Source organism: Mirounga angustirostris, unplaced genomic scaffold (assembly GCF_029215605.1).
Source record: "Mirounga angustirostris isolate CCGP_5_RB_7025 unplaced genomic scaffold, mMirAng1.0.hap1 SCAF_5, whole genome shotgun sequence".
In the NCBI taxonomy this organism is placed as follows: Eukaryota; Metazoa; Chordata; class Mammalia; order Carnivora; family Phocidae; genus Mirounga; species Mirounga angustirostris.
The window spans coordinates 123,447,724-123,467,629 of NW_026991713.1; the positions used below are offsets into that span (position 1 = coordinate 123,447,724).

The 19,906-nt window shown below is 39.7% G+C and overlaps 1 protein-coding gene across 6 annotated transcripts in view; it reads left to right on the forward strand.

Moving 5' to 3' along the window:
* The window catches only part of HACD1 (3-hydroxyacyl-CoA dehydratase 1), a 62,244-nt gene extending 42,702 nt beyond the window's left edge, over positions 1 to 19,542 (forward strand). For 2 of the 6 annotated variants that reach the window (XR_010411696.1, XR_010411695.1), the window contains 2 exons: positions 3,129 to 3,492; positions 9,706 to 9,974. Coding sequence is in view for 2 of the 6 variants with exons in the window: in XM_064592003.1 (XP_064448073.1) it covers positions 18,776 to 18,801 (26 nt within the window). In the remaining 4 variants the exon portion in view is untranslated. Of the gene's footprint in view, positions 1 to 3,128; positions 6,717 to 9,705; positions 9,975 to 18,775 lie in introns of those variants that run through there. The other 4 variants (XM_064592004.1, XM_064592001.1, XM_064592003.1 and 1 more) reach the window with 3 other exon arrangements.
* Positions 19,543 to 19,906: the final 364 nt, after the last annotated feature.

Below are 19,906 nucleotides of genomic sequence, written 5' to 3' on the forward strand. Positions count from 1 at the left end.
GGGTTGGCAACGTTCCAACATGCACAGTTAGAAGTTAGCGCAAACTGATATAACTAAGACCAGGAGCATATACAACAGAAACAAGGGGCACATGCTGGGCCATGCAGGATGATGCCAGGCTGGAAAAGCATATCATGTGGATTCTTGCTCAGAGGACAGGCATGTCTGTATTAAGCGGGCAGAGGCTGTCAGAGATTTTTTTAACGTGGTGGGGATGATTCCATCTGTGCTTTCTTCATAATGGGAGAGACTGGAAGAGTGGAGTATCGAAAGCTGGAAACCAATTAGGAAGTGGCTGCCTTCTAGCAAGCGAGTCCTGAGAGCCAAAACTGAAAGAATGGGAGGGAAAGAGTAAAGGCAGATGAGACATCTGAGATGTTGTTGAAAAAGAAGCTTTAGAGTTGGTGACTGGGGGAAGAGTGGAGGAGGAAAAGGTACATCTCAAATAATCCTCAGATTCGGGAAGCATATACATTATAAATATGACCTTATCATCAAACAGAAAAAGAAAATACAGGAGACACGGTCTAGATTTCCCCCAAAGATACACGTTAATGGAATCCTACATATCAGTCGATGACCAGTCTATTCTACTGTTCCTCTCACCTTGCAGTCATCGCTGATGGATCACTTCCTCTCATAATTCCCAATTTGTTGGCTTGACCTTCAAAATAGATCCAGAATACAAACATTTCATATCTCCACTGCAGATACCATTCTGGGTCTTGTCACCATGTTCTTTTTTGCCTGCATCATTGTGTCTGGCTCTCTTTAGGCTGTTCTTAACATGGCAGTCAGAGTTCTCTCTAAAACAAAAGTAAAATCAAATTCTACACCTGAAACCAATATTACTATATATGTTAACTAACTAGGATTTAAATTAAAAATTTGAAAAAAAAAAAAAAAACCTAAACACTGAAAGTAAAATCCTGTCATTCTACTTCTCAAAACCTTCCAGTAATTCCCCACTTTGCTCAGAGTAAAAGCCAAAGTTCGAACTCCAGCCTAGAAGCTCTGCATAATCTGTTACCTCTCCCCCACAGCCACAATCACCTTCTACCTCATTTTTTTGCTACTTGGCTCCAGCCACACTTGACACCATGATGGAGAATGCCATCCATTCCTCAGGGCCTTTGCACTTGCCATGAACCCTTCCATTCCCTTCAGGTTTTGCTCATAATGTCACTTTATCAGAGAAGCCTTCCCAACTCCCCTGTGAAACAGCAACCCTCCTCCCTCCACTGCACTCTATATCCACTATACTCCAACTTAATTTTTCGTAACACTCAGCAAAATACATATCTAGATAGTTCGTGTCTCCTCTATAGAATGCAAACTCAAGGAGGGAAGACTTATTAGTCTTTTTTGCTTTCTTTCATTGCTGCATTTCCAACACTTAGAACAGTGTGGGGCAGAGTAGGCACTGAAATATTTATAGAATGAGTGCATGAATGAGTTCAGTTGGCATAAGACTGGATTCCGTAAGTGTGTACTTGGTGCTCCTTTTATCGGCACTTAGCTACAACATAGCATCTGATGTGTAGAGACGAGCAGCTTGTTAGGAAGACCCGGTAAACTGTTTCTAAGTTGTAACTGGTGAACAAAGCCTCGTCACTACAACACCTTAGTAACCATGCCACTGGACAGCAGGCTAGCAAACTAAAAAACTTTGTGGTGAGGGGTTAGGTTAACAAGTGATCTTGGCATCATTTTTTAAAAAGGTTTTATTTATTTATTTGAGAGAGAGAGAGAGAGAGAGCACGAGCAGGGGGGAGGGACAGAGGGAGAAGGAGAAGCAGGCTCCCCACTGAGCAGGGAGCCTGACATGGAGCTGGATCCCAGGACCCCAGGATCATGACCTGAACTGAAGGCAGACACTTAACTGACTGAGCCACCCAGGCACCCCTTGGCATTATTTTTTTATAACAGTTCTAAGCTACAGAATTCACTCAATCAATCATATGACAAATTTATCAAACAACTATCTATATGCCAGCACTGTGCTCAAGGCACAGAAAGATGAAAAGTTGTTTCTGCCCTTAAGGGGCTTACCATTTGTTAAAAAAAAAAAAGGACAAGTAAAACTGCCATTAAAAATGTGTGTGCCAAGGGGCGCCTGGATGGCTCAGTCTGTGATGTGAGCGACTCTTGACCTCGGGGTTGTGGGTTCAAGCCCCACATTGGTTGTAGAGATTACTTAAAAATAAAAACCTAAAAAAACAAATGCGTGTGCCGAGTGCTCTGTGAGCAGAGCATGGGAGCACAGAAGAGGGACAACTAATCCAGGGGAGAACCCACAGAGGAGGCCAGGTTGGCTCTGAGTCTTGAAGGATGGTATAGATTTCACTTCGGTGGCAAAGGCATACAGTTCTGGAGGAGTTTCGGGTAGGAGACTTGGAGGAGTTCTGCATGGCTCATACACAAGCCATCTTCTGAGAGGTGATGAAAGATGAGGATGGAGATAAAGGGGAGCCGGGGTTAGGAAGGAGACCGAGAACAAATGTTTGCTGGTCACTCCCATAGGGGCGCATCGTGATAGAATGGGCATTCGTAGGGAGGAGAGGGCTGGACGGTGCCGATATGTTGCCATATGGAAGTTTGCTTTTAATTCCGGTGCTGGTTAATAACAATTTTTTTTTCCAAGAAGCTCTCAAGTATTGCAGGTTAAGTTTAAGAATAAACAAGATTTGGGCTCTAATCACACATCAACTGGGATTAGATTAATTGAATTGAAAAGTTAATCATAGGGGCGCCTGGGTGGCTCAGTTGGTTAAGCGACTGCCTTCAGCTCAGGTTATGATCCTGGAGTCCCTGGATCGAGTCCCGCATCGGGCTCCCTACTCAGCGGGGGGCCTGCTTCTCCCTCTGACCCTCTTCCCTCTTGTGCTGTCTCTCATTCTCTCTCTCAAATAAATAAATAAATAAAATCTTTAAAAAAAAAGTTAATCATAGATGAGAAGTTATAACTTCTGTTTTATTTGTATCAGGTAAAGTATCATGGTACAATTTGTGACTTTTAAAATTAAAAAACTTTTTTTTCCTGCTTAAGAGTTTCTATTTTTTATTTTTTACTCCTGTGTAAAGGCACTTAAGGCATCTTTTTAATTTTTTTTTTTTTTTAATTTTAGAGAGAAAGAATGTGTGTGTGAGTCGGGGGAGGGGTGGAGGGAGAGGGAGAGAGAATCCCAAGAAGACTCTCCGCGCGGCACAGAGCCAGATGCAGGGCTCAATCTCCCGACCCTGAGATCATGACCTGAGCCGAAATCAAGAGTCAGTCGCTTAATGGACTGAGCCACCCAGGAGCCCCATGAAGGCCCTTAAATCATCTTGCCTGCTCCGTAAGGCCCTCCCACTGTCTGAGGGCAAGCAGCCTTGAACTACAATTACAAGATCCCTAGAGAAATTCCTGACCTTTGGAGCAGGGACAGCAATCTCTCATCTGACCTACCAACTGACTGATGGTAATCACATCGACTCTTTGAACCGTAAGAGGTACAGTGACTAAACTTTGGCATGTGAATGCATCCCATGGCCTTAAACTCTCAGACACCCCCTTCCTTGGCTTGAGCTTTGTGCTAGAAAACTCACCTATGTCTGCCGAGCACCCACCTGCTCTCATTAGCCCCAGAGTGGTCAACCACTGATGCTCCTTCTTCCGTAGGATACTGGGTAGGATATTTTCAAATGTTGACATGTTAATTTGACACCAAAATTACGAGTTTTTGATGAGGTGGAAAAAAAAATCTAAACGGGAAGAAGAGTGATGACAGATGAGAAAACAGAACAGTTTTCATTGAAGGAGAGAGACTAGCATCAGGATTATCTGCAGGGGAGCTACAAAGTTCTACCTTGGAATTTTGGCCCGACCGAGCTCCAACTTCCCAGCGAATTCTTTGCTAAAACTAATGAGAAATCCTCACACTGAAAGTCAGGAGGTAGTAAAGGTGGCTACTCTAACCAATATATTCAAAGTGTCCGCAGGTTACTGTCAAGCCAAAAATGGGTTGGTGTGCTACTCGCCGCCAGCAGTGACTCGGGGACCCGGGCTCCCCCTAGCTCACTGTTCCACGCATCACATATGGCTTTCCCGGGTGCCTGTGCCTGTCTGTCTCTATCGAGCTCGTGGAGCCACGGAGAAACACAGAGTCACATGTGGGACGTTTTTATGGCCCAGATGTGGCAGTGACTGCTGTTCCATTAGTCCCATAGTCAGAGCCAATTGTGAAGGACGCTGGTGCCCAAAGAGAAGAGGAGACAAGTCGTTGAGGAACTTTCTTATTTCTCAAAGGAAAATTTGCTTTCACTGTAAGGTTTCTATGGACCTATTTACAAAGGGTCCCCATTTTTATTTTTAAAACATATTCTTTAAAAATCAAAGAAAATTGGGAGGAAACAGCCCATAAGTCCACTCTATAATTTCATATATTTGTAATCACAAAATTTTTTTCCTGATCTCATTTTTAGATCTATGCATAGCGATTATTATTATCATTTAAAATAGTGATATCGTACTTCATGGGACTGATTACTTACATCTTTTACCCTTTTTGGATATTAATCTGACTCTAGACTTTTCCTTTTCCACCACTTTAAGTAAGGCTGAAGTGAGCAACTTCTAGCAGATAATATTTTCATCTATTACAGTGTTTTTTTATAATTATATGATTGTGTTATTGTAAAAATAATTCTGAAGTGAACACATTTCAGCAGATACTTTTTGCTTCTATTGAACTCTTTCCTTAGAATAAATATTGATCAGCTGCATTACTGGGTTCAATGGTATGACTGTTTTAATAATTCTGGATGCAGTTTTTTATCATGTTACTTTTCCAGAAGTATATACTTCTGGAATATTATTCAGCGCTATTAATGTTACCCTTTTATTCTGACCTCACCAACATTTATAAAATGTTTTCTCAAACTAATTCTGGTACTTCAGAACTGTCTTAATGTTGATTCCTAAGAGGCACATTTTTGTGTCTGTGAGATTCATGATGTTTTCCTGATACATCTGAAAGAGCTGTTTATCTGGTAGAGATACTTATCTTTTGTCTGTTAGTTTGAATTGCAATTTCTTTTCCTCTCCATTGTGTCTTGTGATTATAGATTTCCCACACCCCCTCCCCAGGGGACACAAGGACTTGGGTGGACACAAACTTTACATTTTCCTTTGTGATGTTTTTATTATTTGAGACCATAGAAATCCATATAGAGTAGGATCTGTTTGGGGCTTTGTGTTTTTTTTCCTAATTTTTTATTGTTATGTTAATCACCATACATTACATCATTAGTTTTTGATGTAGTGTTCCATGATTCATTGTTTGTGCATAACACCCAGTGCTCCATGCAGAACGTGCCCGCTTTAATACCCATCACCAGGCTAACCCATCCTCCCACCCCCCTCCCCTCTAGAACCCTCAGGTTGTTGGGGCTTTGTTTTATTCCATTGGTCTGCATGTTTATTTTTGTGGAAATTCAGCACAGTAGGTAATTGAAAGGTAATCAGAGGTAGGGTATGGGTCATAGGATGAAGGAAGAAATTGACCACTTAATTTTTTGCATTCAATTTTCTTATTGGGTTGATTGTCAAAGAACAGAGGAGTGTGTAGGAGTGTCTGTGTGTCCTGTGACAGGAAAAAGGGGAGGTAAGGAAGGACAAAGGGAAGAAGTGATGAGACATTGTGGGGTTTGGGACAGATGGAGTAGCTGGTAAATTGTTTGGGGTTCATGCAACCATGATTGTACATTTCCATATTGACTTCATGGATTCCAAGCAGCTTCTGAATGGTCATACTTTGTATTTGATTCTTAATATCTGATTTAAACAAGGTTTCAAAATGAATCATTCACAGCAATGAACTAAATTCAAATTCTCATATTTTTTCCTAAAACAAATCTAGCCAACAACCTAGAGAGGTATTAAAATTAAAACCCAAAAAGGCTATCAGGATGGTAGCCATGCAATGTTTAATAAAATAGTTTTGTTTTTCAAGAAACATGGAATAAATGACTTTTAAAATAAACACTGAAAAAATTGTGTGCAGAATTCATTATTCCTTATGCTGAAAGACAAAAAAGAATTACTTCAAGTGAAAAGAAATTTATAGTTCAGTTATGAGAATGCATTGTGAAGTAGAATTGTAGCTGCTTGAGAGTTATTTGCATTTATAATGAAGGGAATTTGGAAGTAAAGCACCATGGACTTGATCTACTCAATGTTGTGATCATTCTTAACACTCTCCAGATTTCTTGATAATATAAAACTTGATTGCAGCAGAATTATTGGAAGTATATGGAATCTGGACAGAGTCCAGAATCTAGTAGAGTCTGGAAAAACAAAGAAATCCTTTCGTATGGTGAATATATATAGGCATGATACAAACAACCCTTCATCTATTTATTCTAGTTCATGGTCTGATCATATCCCCTGCCAAAGCTTTTCTGGGAAGCTGTAAGGAGAAAATGATTTGTTGGCCTAGCTTCCGACTTGACTTCATGCCTCTGTGGGGGATCACTTTACATTTCCTTAATTGCTGGGACAGCTTGTATGGTTGGCAGTTGTTTGAATTGAGAAATAGATTTTAATGAACTACAGTTTCTTTTGCTCAGCTGGAATTGAAGTAGTCATAGACTAAATTAACAGCCATGGTCAAAGCTAAGATAACAGCTGTGTCACAGAAAAGGAAAGGTAAGGTTTTGCACTACTATATTAGGATCATGCTCTTAAAATAATGGGTTTTGCAACTTCACACTTTTGAGTTAGATGGCTGGGGTGTTTTTAAGGTACCAGAAGGCTCCTCCAAGGTAGTTTTAGAAACTTCAGATGTCAGCAAAGGGAAAGCAACCTGGCTGAAAGGCATTCATTTTTAATCAGATAATAACTTATATTCGTCTTGTGATTGAGAGTACATAATTTTAGTTTTTTCTTCATTATGGCCAAATGAGATAGGTCATGAACATTCCTATTGAACATCTAAGGATACAACTGCAGATAAGGGTTAAGTCATATTGACCAACGGAAAAAATTGGAATTATACTCCCTAATCGTTAATTTAACATGTGACATAGCTTCTACTACTTCTGTGTACTTCACAAACATTTCTTTAAGCCATTTGAGAACACTTTTTTTGTATTGAGATAAAATTGGGACATAACACTATATTAGTTTCAGGTGTATACATAATAATTATGTAATAATTCAATATTTGTAAACACTACATAGTGATTACCACAATAAGTCTAGTTACCATCCATCACCATACAAGTGACCTCAATCACCCATTTCACCTGCCCGCAAACCCCTTCCTTTCTGATAATCACCAATCTTTCTTTATGAGTTTTGGTTTTTTGTTCATTTTGTTTGTTCATTTGTTTGTTTTTTAGATTCCACATGTAAGTGAAATCATACCATATTTGTCTTTCTCTGACTTATTTCACTTAACAGAATACCCTCTAGGTCCATCCATGTTGTCATGATGGCAAGATTTCCTTCTTTTTTATAGTGGAGTAATATTCTATCTATCTATCTATCATCTATCTATCTATCATCTATCTATCTATCATCTATCTATCCACACAACATCTCCTTTACCCATTCATCTACGGATAAACACTTACGTTGTTTCCATGTCTTGGTATTTGTACATAATGCTGCAATGCACACAGGGGCGCATATATCTTTTCGAATTAGTGTTTCTATTTTATTTAAATAAATACCCAGAAGTGGAATTGCTGCATCATGAGGCAGTCCTATTGTTAGTCTTTTGAGGAACTTTTATACTGTTTTCCACAGTGGCTGCACCAGTTTACTTTCCCACCAGCGATGTGTTGGGGTTCTTCTTTCTCCACATCCTCGTCAACACTTGTTATTTCTTGTCTTTTTGATTTTAGCCATTCTGACAGGTATGAAGTGATAGCTCATTGTGATTTTGATTTGCATTTTCCTGATGATGAGTGATGAGCATCTTTTCATGTGCCTGTGGGCCATCTGGATGTCTTCTTTGCAAAAATGTCTATTTAGATCCTCTGCCCATTTTTTAATCGAATTGTTTGTTTTCCTATTTAGTTGTTTGCTTCTTTATATATTTTAGTTATTAACCTTTTATTGGATATATGGTTTGCAGGTATTTTCTCCCATTCAGTAGGTTGCCTTTTCCTTTTCTTGATGGTTTTCTTTGCTGTGCAGAAGCTTTTAATTTTATATAATCTCAATAGTTTACTTTTGCTTTTGTCGTCCCTGCTTTTGGAGTCAGATCTAAAAGTTCAATAGCAAGACTGAGTCAAGGAGCTTACCACCTGTGTTTTCTTCTAGGTGTTTTATGTTCTCATGTCTTACATTCCAGTCTTTAATCCATTTGTGTGTGGTCTAAGACAGTGGTCTAGTTTCATTCTTTTACGTGTGGGTGTCCAGTTTTCTCTTATTGAAGAGATTATCCTTCTCCCATTGTATTTCCTTGGCTCCTTTGTCAAAAATAATTGACCACTTATGTGTGGGTTTATTTCTGGGCTCTCGATTTTGTCCACTGCTGGTGGGAGTTTAGATTGGTAACCTCTTTGTGAAACTGGCAGTATTTTCTAAAGGCTTCTGACAATGTACTCAAGAGAAATGAATGTACATGGCTACTAAAAAACACACACAGCAACATTTCCAGCAACTTTGTTTATGGAAGTCTAAGACTGGAAACAACCCAGGATTCATTAACAGGAATGGATGAATAAATTGGGATGTATTCAGAGAATATAAAATTCAACCTAGCAATATCATGGACTGAATTACTGCTACCACAGCATGGATGATATTTGTAGACATTATATTGAGTTCCATGAGTCAGGCACAGAAGAATAAATACAGTATGATCCTATTTATATGAAGTTCAAGGACAGACAAAGCCACTCATGATGGAAGGTATCAGAATCACGGTTGGTGCTGTTGGGAGTGGAGGATTGGCTCGGGAGAGCATGCAAGAGCCTCTAGTGTACTGGAAATGTTTTTTATCTTGATCTGGGGGATGGTTGAATAAATATAAATAGATGTAACCCTTCACTGAGTTGTACACTTAACATCCTTTACTGAAAGTATTCAGACCTCAATGAAAAGTAGAAATATTTGCTCTGGTTTATTCCATAATTCTAGAATAAAGTTAATAAGTCAAGTTGAGCAATGGCAAAAAGAATGAAGTAAGAGAAGACCTATAAGTCATATTACAGCTCTCTTCAAACAGTTGAAAAGATGTTATTTGAAAAAGAGATTTGCCTTATTTTATATGTTTTTTTAAAAAGAGGGAGGGGAAGGGGTAGAAGGAGAGGGAGAGAAAGAGAGAATCTTAAGCAGACTCCATGCCCAGCACAGAGCCCTCTTGGGGCTCAATCTCACAACCCTGAGATCATGACCTAAGCCGAAACCAAGAGTCGGTTGCTTAACTGACTGAGTGACCCAGGCGCCCCTTATTTTGTATGTTTTGATTGAAAGCCAAGGACCAATAAGAAGAGTTAGATGCAAGAAAATTTATTTGAATAGAATGGGTTTTTTGTTGTTGTTGTTGTTGTTGTTTTATTAAAGTGATAGTTTACTGAATAAACTGCAAGGCCATGGAGGGCAGCATAGCAGAAGCTGTCTGCTGAATAGGTTGTTGAATAGCTACACAGTTGAGCCATCCTAGTGCGCATCTGCCTCTGCATAGTGATATAGCCATTCCTCCTTTACAGAAGTGGAGTCTTTTTATCCACCTACTCCCCCACCTCCCACCCTTTGCATCTGGGCTAGCCTGTTAGCTTTGTCCAGAAAAATGTGGCAGAAGTGATGTTGTATGAGTTCTGGGTTATATGTCGCAAGAGGCCGTGCGGTTTCTGCCTTCATTCCTTTGGAACACTCCCCTGAGACATGTGATGAAGTCACTCTAATGTGGAGGAGGACCAGAAGCTCTGTGGAGAGGACCAAAGCCCTCCCGCCCACAGGAACACCACCCGCCAGTCAGGTGAGTGACACCATCTTGGATCTTCCAGCTCAGACAATCCTCCAGTTGAAAGCAATAGCGTAATTGAACCAGAAAAACCTAGTAGGAATAAAATTCCACAGAGATAAAAATCAGTTCGCTCTGAGCTCACCTTGCCAAGTAATCTTATAATTTTGTGAGGATTTCAATTAGGGACCCATAAGCTTATCTAAAACCACTCCCAGTGTATACATAGGTTTCCTACATTAGATCAGAAGATCAAAATAAATGAAAAGATAATAATGTAAATGATATGCATTTCATAGGTGAATGCTTGGGCATGACTATACCAGAAAAGATAATGAGATCAGTGGTTTGCCCCTCTATGCAAGCCCACCATGAATGTGATAGCTACAAATGTAGTGGATTCTGGGGTATTGTATTTGTGACTCAATTAATATGTGCAGTGCTTCTATCAGTGATAGGATTTTCTAAAATGGTGACCAATTCTTGGCAAAGTTCCAAAACAAATATGGTAATTGCTGTTCTAGAAAATTCAGTGTATAAAATTATGCAAAAACATAATTTGGTTTTCATGTAACTCCCAGTTAAGTTCTAAGCTCAGATAGTTATCAATGGGTTTTCACCTATATGAAAGTCACATGAAACATACGACCTCTCCTGGTGAGGTATGACTCTCCCTAAATGGGAGGAGTTGCAGCCTCCGGATTCCTGCCAGTCAGGTGTCGGCAGTTCTCTCCAATTCCATGCCAATTTAAGCTGTCCCCTCTCCATGTCCCCCACAAAGCTTGGAGTGGGTTTTTGTTGAGAGCAACTGAGTAGAATATTCTTTTCTTCGTTATTGAGCATTTTGCCTTCAAACCTGTGATGAGAAATTACATCTGATTTCTGCACATAATAACTAAAGAACAAAAGTCATCTTTTTCTAGTACTAAACTGTTGAAAACTTAAAACAAAATTTTATATAGGAGTTGAACCAGATGACTTTAAGGTGCCTTCCAGCTTTGAAATTTTAACAGATATTACATTTTAAATACATCACTATGACATGAATCACATTAGATGAAAACTATGGATTTATTCTTATATATGAATGAAGGGATAGTCTAAATGACTGACTTTTTTATTCTTTAAAAATTTGCATTTAAATGGTCATATATGCTCATTATAATAAAATTGTTACAATTCAGGCAAATAGGAAGATAAATTTTTTGAAATAACAAAAAGCAAATCAACCAAAGAGAGTTAATATTAATGTTTTTAGTTAATTTTCTTCCAGGTTTCCTTCCATGTGTAATTTTTGTATTTAGGGCTTTAAAAATATTCAATAAACTTTGTATTTGCCCTTTAAATGGATGTTATGAGCAGGTCCCTTATTATTTCAAATAAGTGGTAGTCTTAAATTTTTACAAACATCATAACATGAAAACATGCTAAGACAGAGAGAGCGAGTTATTCTTTTTTTTAATTTTATTATATTAATCACCATACATTATACCACTAGTTTTTGATGTAGTGTTCCATGATTCATTGTTTGCATATAACACCCAGTGCTCCATTCATTATGTGCCCTCTTTAATACCCACCACCAGGCTAACCCATCCCCCCACACCCCTCCCCTCTAGAACCCTTGGTTTGTTTCTCAGAGTCCATAGTCTCTCATGGTTCATCTCCCCCTCTGATTTCCCCCCTTCATTTTTCCCTTCCTACTATCTTCTTCTTTTTTTTAACATGTAATGTATTACTTGTTTCAGAGGTACAGATCTGTGATTCAACAGTCTTACACAATTCACAGCACTCACCATAGCACATACCCTCCCCAATGTCTATCACCCAGCCAGCCCATCCCTCCCACCCCCAACCACTCCAGCAACACTCAGTTTTTTTCCTGAGATTAAGAATTCCTCATATCAGTGAGATCATATGATACATGTCTTTCTCTGATTGACTTATTTTGCTCAGCATAATACCCTCCAGTTCCATCCACGTCATTGCAAATGGCAAGATCTCATTCCTTTTGATGGCTGCATAATATTCCATTGTATATATATATACCACCTCTTCTTTATCCATTCATCTGTCGATGGACATCTTGGCTCTTTCCATAGTTTGCTATTGTGGACATTGCTGCTATAAACATCGGGGTGCACGTCAGATCCCTACATTTGTATCTTTGTGGTAAATACCCAGTAGTGCAATTACTGGGTCTTATGGTAGAGAGCTAGTTATTCTTCAGTAGATTTTTCACGCCCCTCCCCCCTCTCAATACTCCACAGTGATGGAACTCTAGATTTGCTGCTATGCACATGACTATCTGGAACTGGGGTTGGCATAGGCCAAATTCAGCCTGTGGTCTGTTTTCATATGGCCTACAAGCTAAGAATGTTTTCATAGTTGCGAGTGTGCATTAGTTGGGATTCTCCAGAGAAGCATATATATATGAGTTGGCTCACATGATTATGGAGGCTGAGAAGCCCCACCATCCACCACCTGCAACCTGGAAACCAGCAAAGCTGATAGCAGAATGCAGTCTGAGTTCAAAGGGCTAAGAACCAGGAGCTCTGATGTTTGAGGACAGGAAAATATGGAGTCCCAGCTCAAGAAGGGAGAGAAAGAATTTGCCCTTCCTTTGCCTTTTTCCATTTGGGCCACGAAGTTTGGATGATGCTCACCCAGGTCTTCTTTACTCAGTCTAGTGAATCAGATGCTAATGTCTTTTACAAACACCCTCACAGACATGCAAAGAAGTAATGTTTCACCAGCTATCTGGGCATCACTTAACCCAGTCAGTCCAGTTGACATGTAAAATTAACCATCCCAAAGGAATGGTTGAGAAGAAGAGGAGGAGGAGGAGGAGGAAGGGGAAGAGGAAGAAGAGGAGGAGGAGGAAGAAGCAGAAAGAGGAGGGGAGGGGGAGGAGGAGGAGGAAGAAGGAGAAGGAGAAAAGGAGGAGGAGGAGAGGGGGAGGAGGAGGAGGAGAGGGGGAGGAGGAGGAAGTGGGGAGGGGAGAGGAGGGGGAGGAAGAACATGCAATGGAGATGTTATGTGGTTAAAATATTTACTACCTGGCCCTTTACAGAAAAATGTTTGCTGATCCTTAATATAGAATAAAGACAACACCTCTGAGCCTCCCGTGTAGCTAGCTTGGTGGGTCCATGTGCCTAGTTCAGTCCGGTGTACCTGGGCTACCTCTTTGCTATGTAGGAGGGGGCATACTTCCTTGCTCACCTTCCTTTTTCCTGCTTTCTGGCACATGAGTGTGAGAGTGAGCCATGTAGATGAAAGGAACACCCTAGTGATGGAGGAGTAGCAAAATTGAAAAAGCCCAAATCTCTAGATGACCTTGTCACACAATGACTGTATTGGCCCTAGATCACTACAGATAGTTACCTACAGAGAAACAAATTTGTATTTCATTTAAACCACTGTTATTCAGAGTGTCTGTAACAGGCCGCCCAATGTAAGATGTCATAGATTGTATGCAGTGTAGACACCACTAAGAAAGAAAATATGCTTTCAAATATACTATTTCCCAATTTTATTATCACTTAAAAATTTTGTTTTTAAAAAGACTTTTTGGGGGGCACCGGGGTGGCTCAGTTGGTTAAGCATCTGCCTTTGCCTCAGGTCATGGTCCAGTCCCGGATCCTGGGATGGAGGCTCCCCCCTTTCAGGCTCCCTGCTCAGCGGGGAGTCTGCTTCTCCCTCTCCCTCTGCCCTTCCCCTCACTTGTGCTTTCGCTCTCTCACCCACTCTCAAATAAATAAATAAAATCTTTTAAAATAATAGTAATAGCAAGACTTTTAAAAAACAAAGATTCTTCTAGGCTTATATTTGCAGAAATAAAAAAAAAGTCATATATCCCTCTTGGGCATACATAAGAAGGCCCAAAGAAACATAACAAGCAAAATAAATTGGTTAAGGTATGACTAAAACTTCTTCAGCTTCTAGTGCAATTCCTTTAAATGATTTTTGAGACAAGATCATCAAAGTTTGTATTTTCCACGTGATACCGTCCTCTGTGAGAACAAGGGTGTTATCGATGCAGCATTGCTTAAATGAGTGTTCTTGACTCTGGAATAGTCTTCCAAACTTCAAGCAGTCGTTCTACAGTTTGGATATTCATGCACAGACCATGATAATTGCATCACAAGTGCTACCTGGTGGAGAACAATTGTAAGGTGCGTCCCAATCCCCGAGCTGTTAACATGTGAAAGGAGGCATCTTTGAATCAGTGAATAATGCTTCTGCAGAACACTTCGAAATTACTGACAAATGAAGAAAACAATCATGGATACTCTCGAGGACATTAATACTTTGGTGTATTTCCTTTCAGTGTTTTTTTGCTTTTTTCTTTTAACATTTTAATTCCAGTATAGTTAACACACGGTGTTATGTTAGCTTCAGGTATATCCTTTCAATGTTTTTTTTTTTTTTTTTTTAAGATTTTATTTATTTATTTGAGAGAGAGAGAATGAGAGACAGAGAGCACGAGAGGGAAGAGGGCAGAGGGAGAAGCAGACCCCCTGCTGAGCAGGGAGCCCGATGTGGGACTCGATCCCGGGACTCCAGGATCATGACCTGAGCTGAAGGCAGTCGCTTAACCAACTGAGCCACCCAGGCGCCCTCTATCCTTTCAATATTTTAAAAGCATTTTTATTTACATAATGGCTATCAAAATGAACCTACAATTGTATATCCTGCTTTGTCATTTAATAATGAACATAATTTCATGTTATTAATAGTACTGATATTTATTAAATATGTAATATTCACTATGTAGATGTCCAATAATTCACTTAGTTATCTCATTAATAATTTAGCTAACCAAGTTCACAAGCCAGAATGGAACTTCCTGATAATTTTATATGAATGAGAGTCAAGTATAAAGAAATGACAACGGAATCAACCATATAGGCTTTCAGGGTATTTTTTTTCCTAAAAATAAATAAATGTCCTTACAATTCCTAATAACAAACGAGAAATTTAACTTAAGCCTTTTGCAATAATTTTGCGACAGAGAAGACTCTTCCTTGGCCTTATCAAATATTACACCTCATGCTGCATGATCACCAAAGGATGAATATAACTCCCACCTGGCAGTGGGGATAGATCCTGTGATGGAAACCATTTCATCAAAATGCCTTTTAAGAGTATTGAGAGAGGACCTTAAATGCTCACAGTTTAGGTTTGAACAAAGGCCCAGAGACTGAAAAAGCACTCATACCAGAATAAAGATCTCAGGTCAGATTACAGTTATCTTGTCATAGGAAAAGCCCATGAAAGAAATAAGTGACATGATTTGATAGCATGTTAATAGCTCCCTGAAGATAGAAGAATAATGGGCAAAGAAAAAGAAAGAAAGAAAGAAAGAAAGAAAGAAAGAAAGAAAGAAAGAAAGAAAGAAAGAAAGAAAGAAAGAAAAAGTAGTATCTGGGATAATTCTATTCCAGGACAATTATTTCAGTTGATGTTCCTTGTAGTACAGACTTCTGGGTTATTAAAATTTTGAGACGGCCTAGACAGAGATTTTCACTTGCACAGTGAAGGATTATGGCTCCTAAAAAGATTTTCATGTTTACAAAGAGCAGGTCCTGACTGCAGAAAAGAAAAAAACCCAGCCCTAACAGAGCAGGAAGTTCATCCTGAATTGTTCTGAATTTTGATAGAAGCAACCCATGGGGACCACCTAGAGCTACAAGATGGGGCATAATCTTCGATTTTATGAGTAACAGACAAGACAAGAGCATTTATTAGAAAGACCTTTCTCTCACTCACTCTCTCTCTTGCTCTCTCTCTTTTTTGGTTAGTTACAGATACAGATACAGAGCAAGATAAAAAGAACAAGTGTCTCATAGAGAGGAGCTTCACTCTGTATTCATGGTAATATTTGTCTTTGACAATTACATGTTAAATAACTGCAGAATGGTAACATGGAACTTCAGACAGGAAAGGAAGGAATGGAGAGAAAAATATAAATGTGAAAAGAGTAACATCTGGAGTAAGTTTTCTGGCGTTGTTATAGTCTTCAATAAGTGTGCCTAGAGTGTGTTTGGCTTTGAAAAATTAACATGACCCCAGAATGGAAAAAATATTTGCAAATCATCTATCTGACAAGGGACTGGTGTCCAGAATATATAAAGAATTCTTACAACTCAATTAAAAGATAACTCAATTACAATAATGGGCAGAGGATTTGATGAGACATTTCTCCCCAGAGGACATACAATGGCCAATAAGGACATGCAGAGATGTTTCAGAAGCATTCTGATTAGGGAAATGCAAATCAAAACCACAATGAGGGGCACCTGGGTGGCTTAGTCGTTAAGCCTTCAGCTCAGGTCATGATCTCAGGGTCCTGGGATTGAGTTCCCATACCGGGCTCCCTGCTCAGCAGGAAACCTGCTTCTCCTTCTCCCCCCTCCCCCTGCTTGTGTTCCCTCTCTCGCTGTGTCTCTCTCTGTCAAATAAATAAATAAAATCATGTAAAAAAAAAAAAAACCCACAATGAGGTGCTAGTTCAGACCCACTAAGATTGCTAGAATTTTAAAAACAAGGATAGTCATAGCAAGTATTGACGAGGATGTCGCAAAATCGAACTCATACCTTGCTGGGAAGATTGTAAAATGGTGCAGCCACTTTGGAAAACAGCTTGGCAGTTCCTCAAAATGTTAAACAGAGAGTTAGCATATGACCCAGCAATTTCAGACCTAGGTATATACTGAAGAGAATGCAAACTAGGCCCACACAAAAACTTGTACACGAATGCTCATAACAGCATTATGCATAATAGCCAAAAAATGGGAACGGTCCAAATGTTCATCAACTGATGAATGGATAATAAAATGAGGTATGTCCATACAATGGACTATTACTAGTACATAAAAATTAATGAAATACTGATCCATGTTACATGGATGAATCTTCAAAATATTATACTAAGAGAAGCCAGTCACAAAAGACCACATATTCCATTTATGTGAAATGTCCAGAATAGATAAATTCATAGAGGCAGAAATTGGACTAGTGATTACCAGGGGCTAGGGGCGGGGGGTAATGGGGAGTGCCTGCTCATGAATGGGGTTTCTTTTTTTTGTCTGTACATTTTTTTACTTTTTTATATATTTTTTATTATGTTATGTTAATCACCATACATTACATCATTAGTTTTTGATGTAGTGTTCCATGATTCATTGTTTGCGTTTAACACCCAGTGCTCCATTCAGTATGTGCCCTCTTTAATACCCACCACCAGGCTAACCCATCCCCTCATGCCCCTTCCCTCTAGAACCCTCAGCTTGTTTCTCAGAGTCCATAGTCCCTCATGGTTCGTCTCCCCCTCCGATTTCCCCCCCTTCTTTCTTGCCTTCCTGCTATCTTCTTCCTTTTTTTTTTTTTAACATAAAATGTATTATTTGTTTCAGAGGTACAGGTCTGTGATTCAACAGTCTTAACACGATTCACAGTGCTCACCATAGCACATACCCTCCCCAATGTCTATCACCCAGCCACCCCATCCCCCCCACCCCCCCACCACTCCAGCAACCCTCAGTTTGTTTCCTGAGATTAAGAATTCCTCATATCAGTGAGGTCATATGAAACATGTCTTTCTCTGATTGACTTATTTTGCTCAGCATAATACCCTCCAGTTCCATCCGCGTCATTGCAAATGGCAAGATTTCATTCCTTTGATGGCTGCATAATATTCCATTATATATATATACCACCTCTTCTTTATCCATTCATCTGTCGATGGACATCTTGGCTCTTTCCAGAGTTTGGCTATTGTGGACATTGCTGCTATAAACATTGGGGTACACGTGCCCCTTCGGATCACTACATTTGTATCTTTGGGGTAAATACCCAGTAGTGCAATTGCTGGGTCGTACGGTAGCTCTGTTTTCAACTTTTTGAGGAACCTCCATACTGTTTTCCAGAGTGGCTGCACCAGCTTGCATTCCCACCAACAGTGTAGGAGGCTTCCCTTTTCTCCACATCCCCACCAACATCTGTCGTTTCCTGACTTGTTAATTTTAGCCATTCTGACTGGTGTGAGGTGATATCTCATTGAGGTTTTGATTTGGATTTCGAATGGGGTTTCTTTTAGGGTGATTAAAATGTTCTAAAATTAGCTATAGTTATTTTTTTTTAACTGAGTAGTTTCTTTTTTTAAAAGATTTTATTTATTCATTTGACAAAGAAAGAGAGAGAGCACAAGCAAGGGGAGCAGTAGAGGGAGAGGGAGAAGCAGGCTCCCCACTGAGCAGGGAGCCTGATGTGGGACTCGATCCCAGGACCCTGGGATCTGGACCTGAGCCGAAGGCAGCCACTTAACTGACTGAGCCACCTAGGCACCCCAAATTTGCAGTTATTCTTGCACAATTTTTATTCTTGTGTACTGGAAAACACAAATTGTATACTTCAAAAGTATGATTTTTATGGTATGTGAAATATATCTCAAGAAAGCTGTTATAAAAATTGGTAACAATTAATTCAGACTATAAACAGAATTTCTAAAGAATCAATACAGGGTTAGGTTTCTAGATTCCCATAATATCCTTTCTTTTAATAATATGAATGGCTATACTACTTTTGTTTACTTGACCAAATTGTGAAATTGAAGTGATAATTCCTCTTCCATTTGACCAGGCTCTTGTGGGTTTTGCTTTCCTTCATTTATTTATTTCCATTTTATTACAAATCAGGAATGAAAATGGGACTTCTAATTTAATTATTTGTTGAGTTAAAGGAAATACTGTTTTTTTAATTTTAATTACTCCCTTTGTGTGTTCTGACAAATGTCAACTCTTTTATTTTTCCAGTATACACCATTAAAGGAAATGATTGAATAGAGGTGGAGTGATGGAGGATGATAAGCGTACACAATCCTGCTCTTTTTACAGAACTTTTTTCATATTTAAACCTGATTTCCTACTTCATGTGTGCATTTTTATATGCCAAATAATTTCAATTGCATATTTTGCATCAACTAATGTTGTTTCAAGAATGCTTTACCTAGGGGTACCTGGGGGGCTCAGTCGATTAAGCATCTGCCTTTGGCTCAGGTCCTGATCCTGGGGTCCTGGGATTGAGCCCCGAGTCAGGCTCCCTGCTCAGCCGAGAGTCTGCTTCTCCCTCTGCCTTTGCCCCTCCTCCATCTCACTCATGTTCTCTCTCTCTCAAATAAATAAATAAAATATTTTTTTAAAAAAGAATGCTTTTCCTTGCTTTGACGTTTTCTAATCATTGTAGCGGGCAGAACAATCCCCCCATCTCCTCCAAGATGTCCACATCCCAATCTTGGAATCTGTGTCTGTGTTCTACTACGTGGCAAAAGGGACTTTGCAGTGTGGTTATCTTAGGCATCTTGGTGTGGAGAGATTGTCCTGCAATATCCGGGATTGTCAAGTGAACCTGCTGTAATTACAACAGTCTTTCTAAATGAAAGTGGGGGGGAGTATCTGAGAAGGAGATGTGACCATGGAAGCAGAGGTCGGCGTGAGACGAGGGGTCAAGGACCAGGAATGCGGGCAGCCTCTAAAAGCTGGACAAAGTGAGGAAACAGGTTCTCTGCTGGAGCCTCTTATTGATCCATCTTGGAAGTCTGACCTTCGGAATTCAAGATAATAAATATATCTTGTTTTAAGATATTCAGTTTGTGGTCATTTGTCATAGCAGCAATAGGGAACTAATCCAAGCATTGCTGACAGTCACTGCTCATTGTCTTCATGGACCACAGTTTCCCAAATCATGCCCTTGTTTTGAAATAACGAACAGTGGGAAACAGCACTTGAGTTAATGCAGCCAGGTCTGCGTGTGGAGGTTTTGTCCGTGGCTGTGGAGTATGACCAGCTTCCAGGACACAGCCTGGCAACGTGTCCATTGTCACTGTCATCCCATTTGCCTCTCCAAGGGACGTTTAACACCCAACAGCACTACAGAACTCTTGGCGC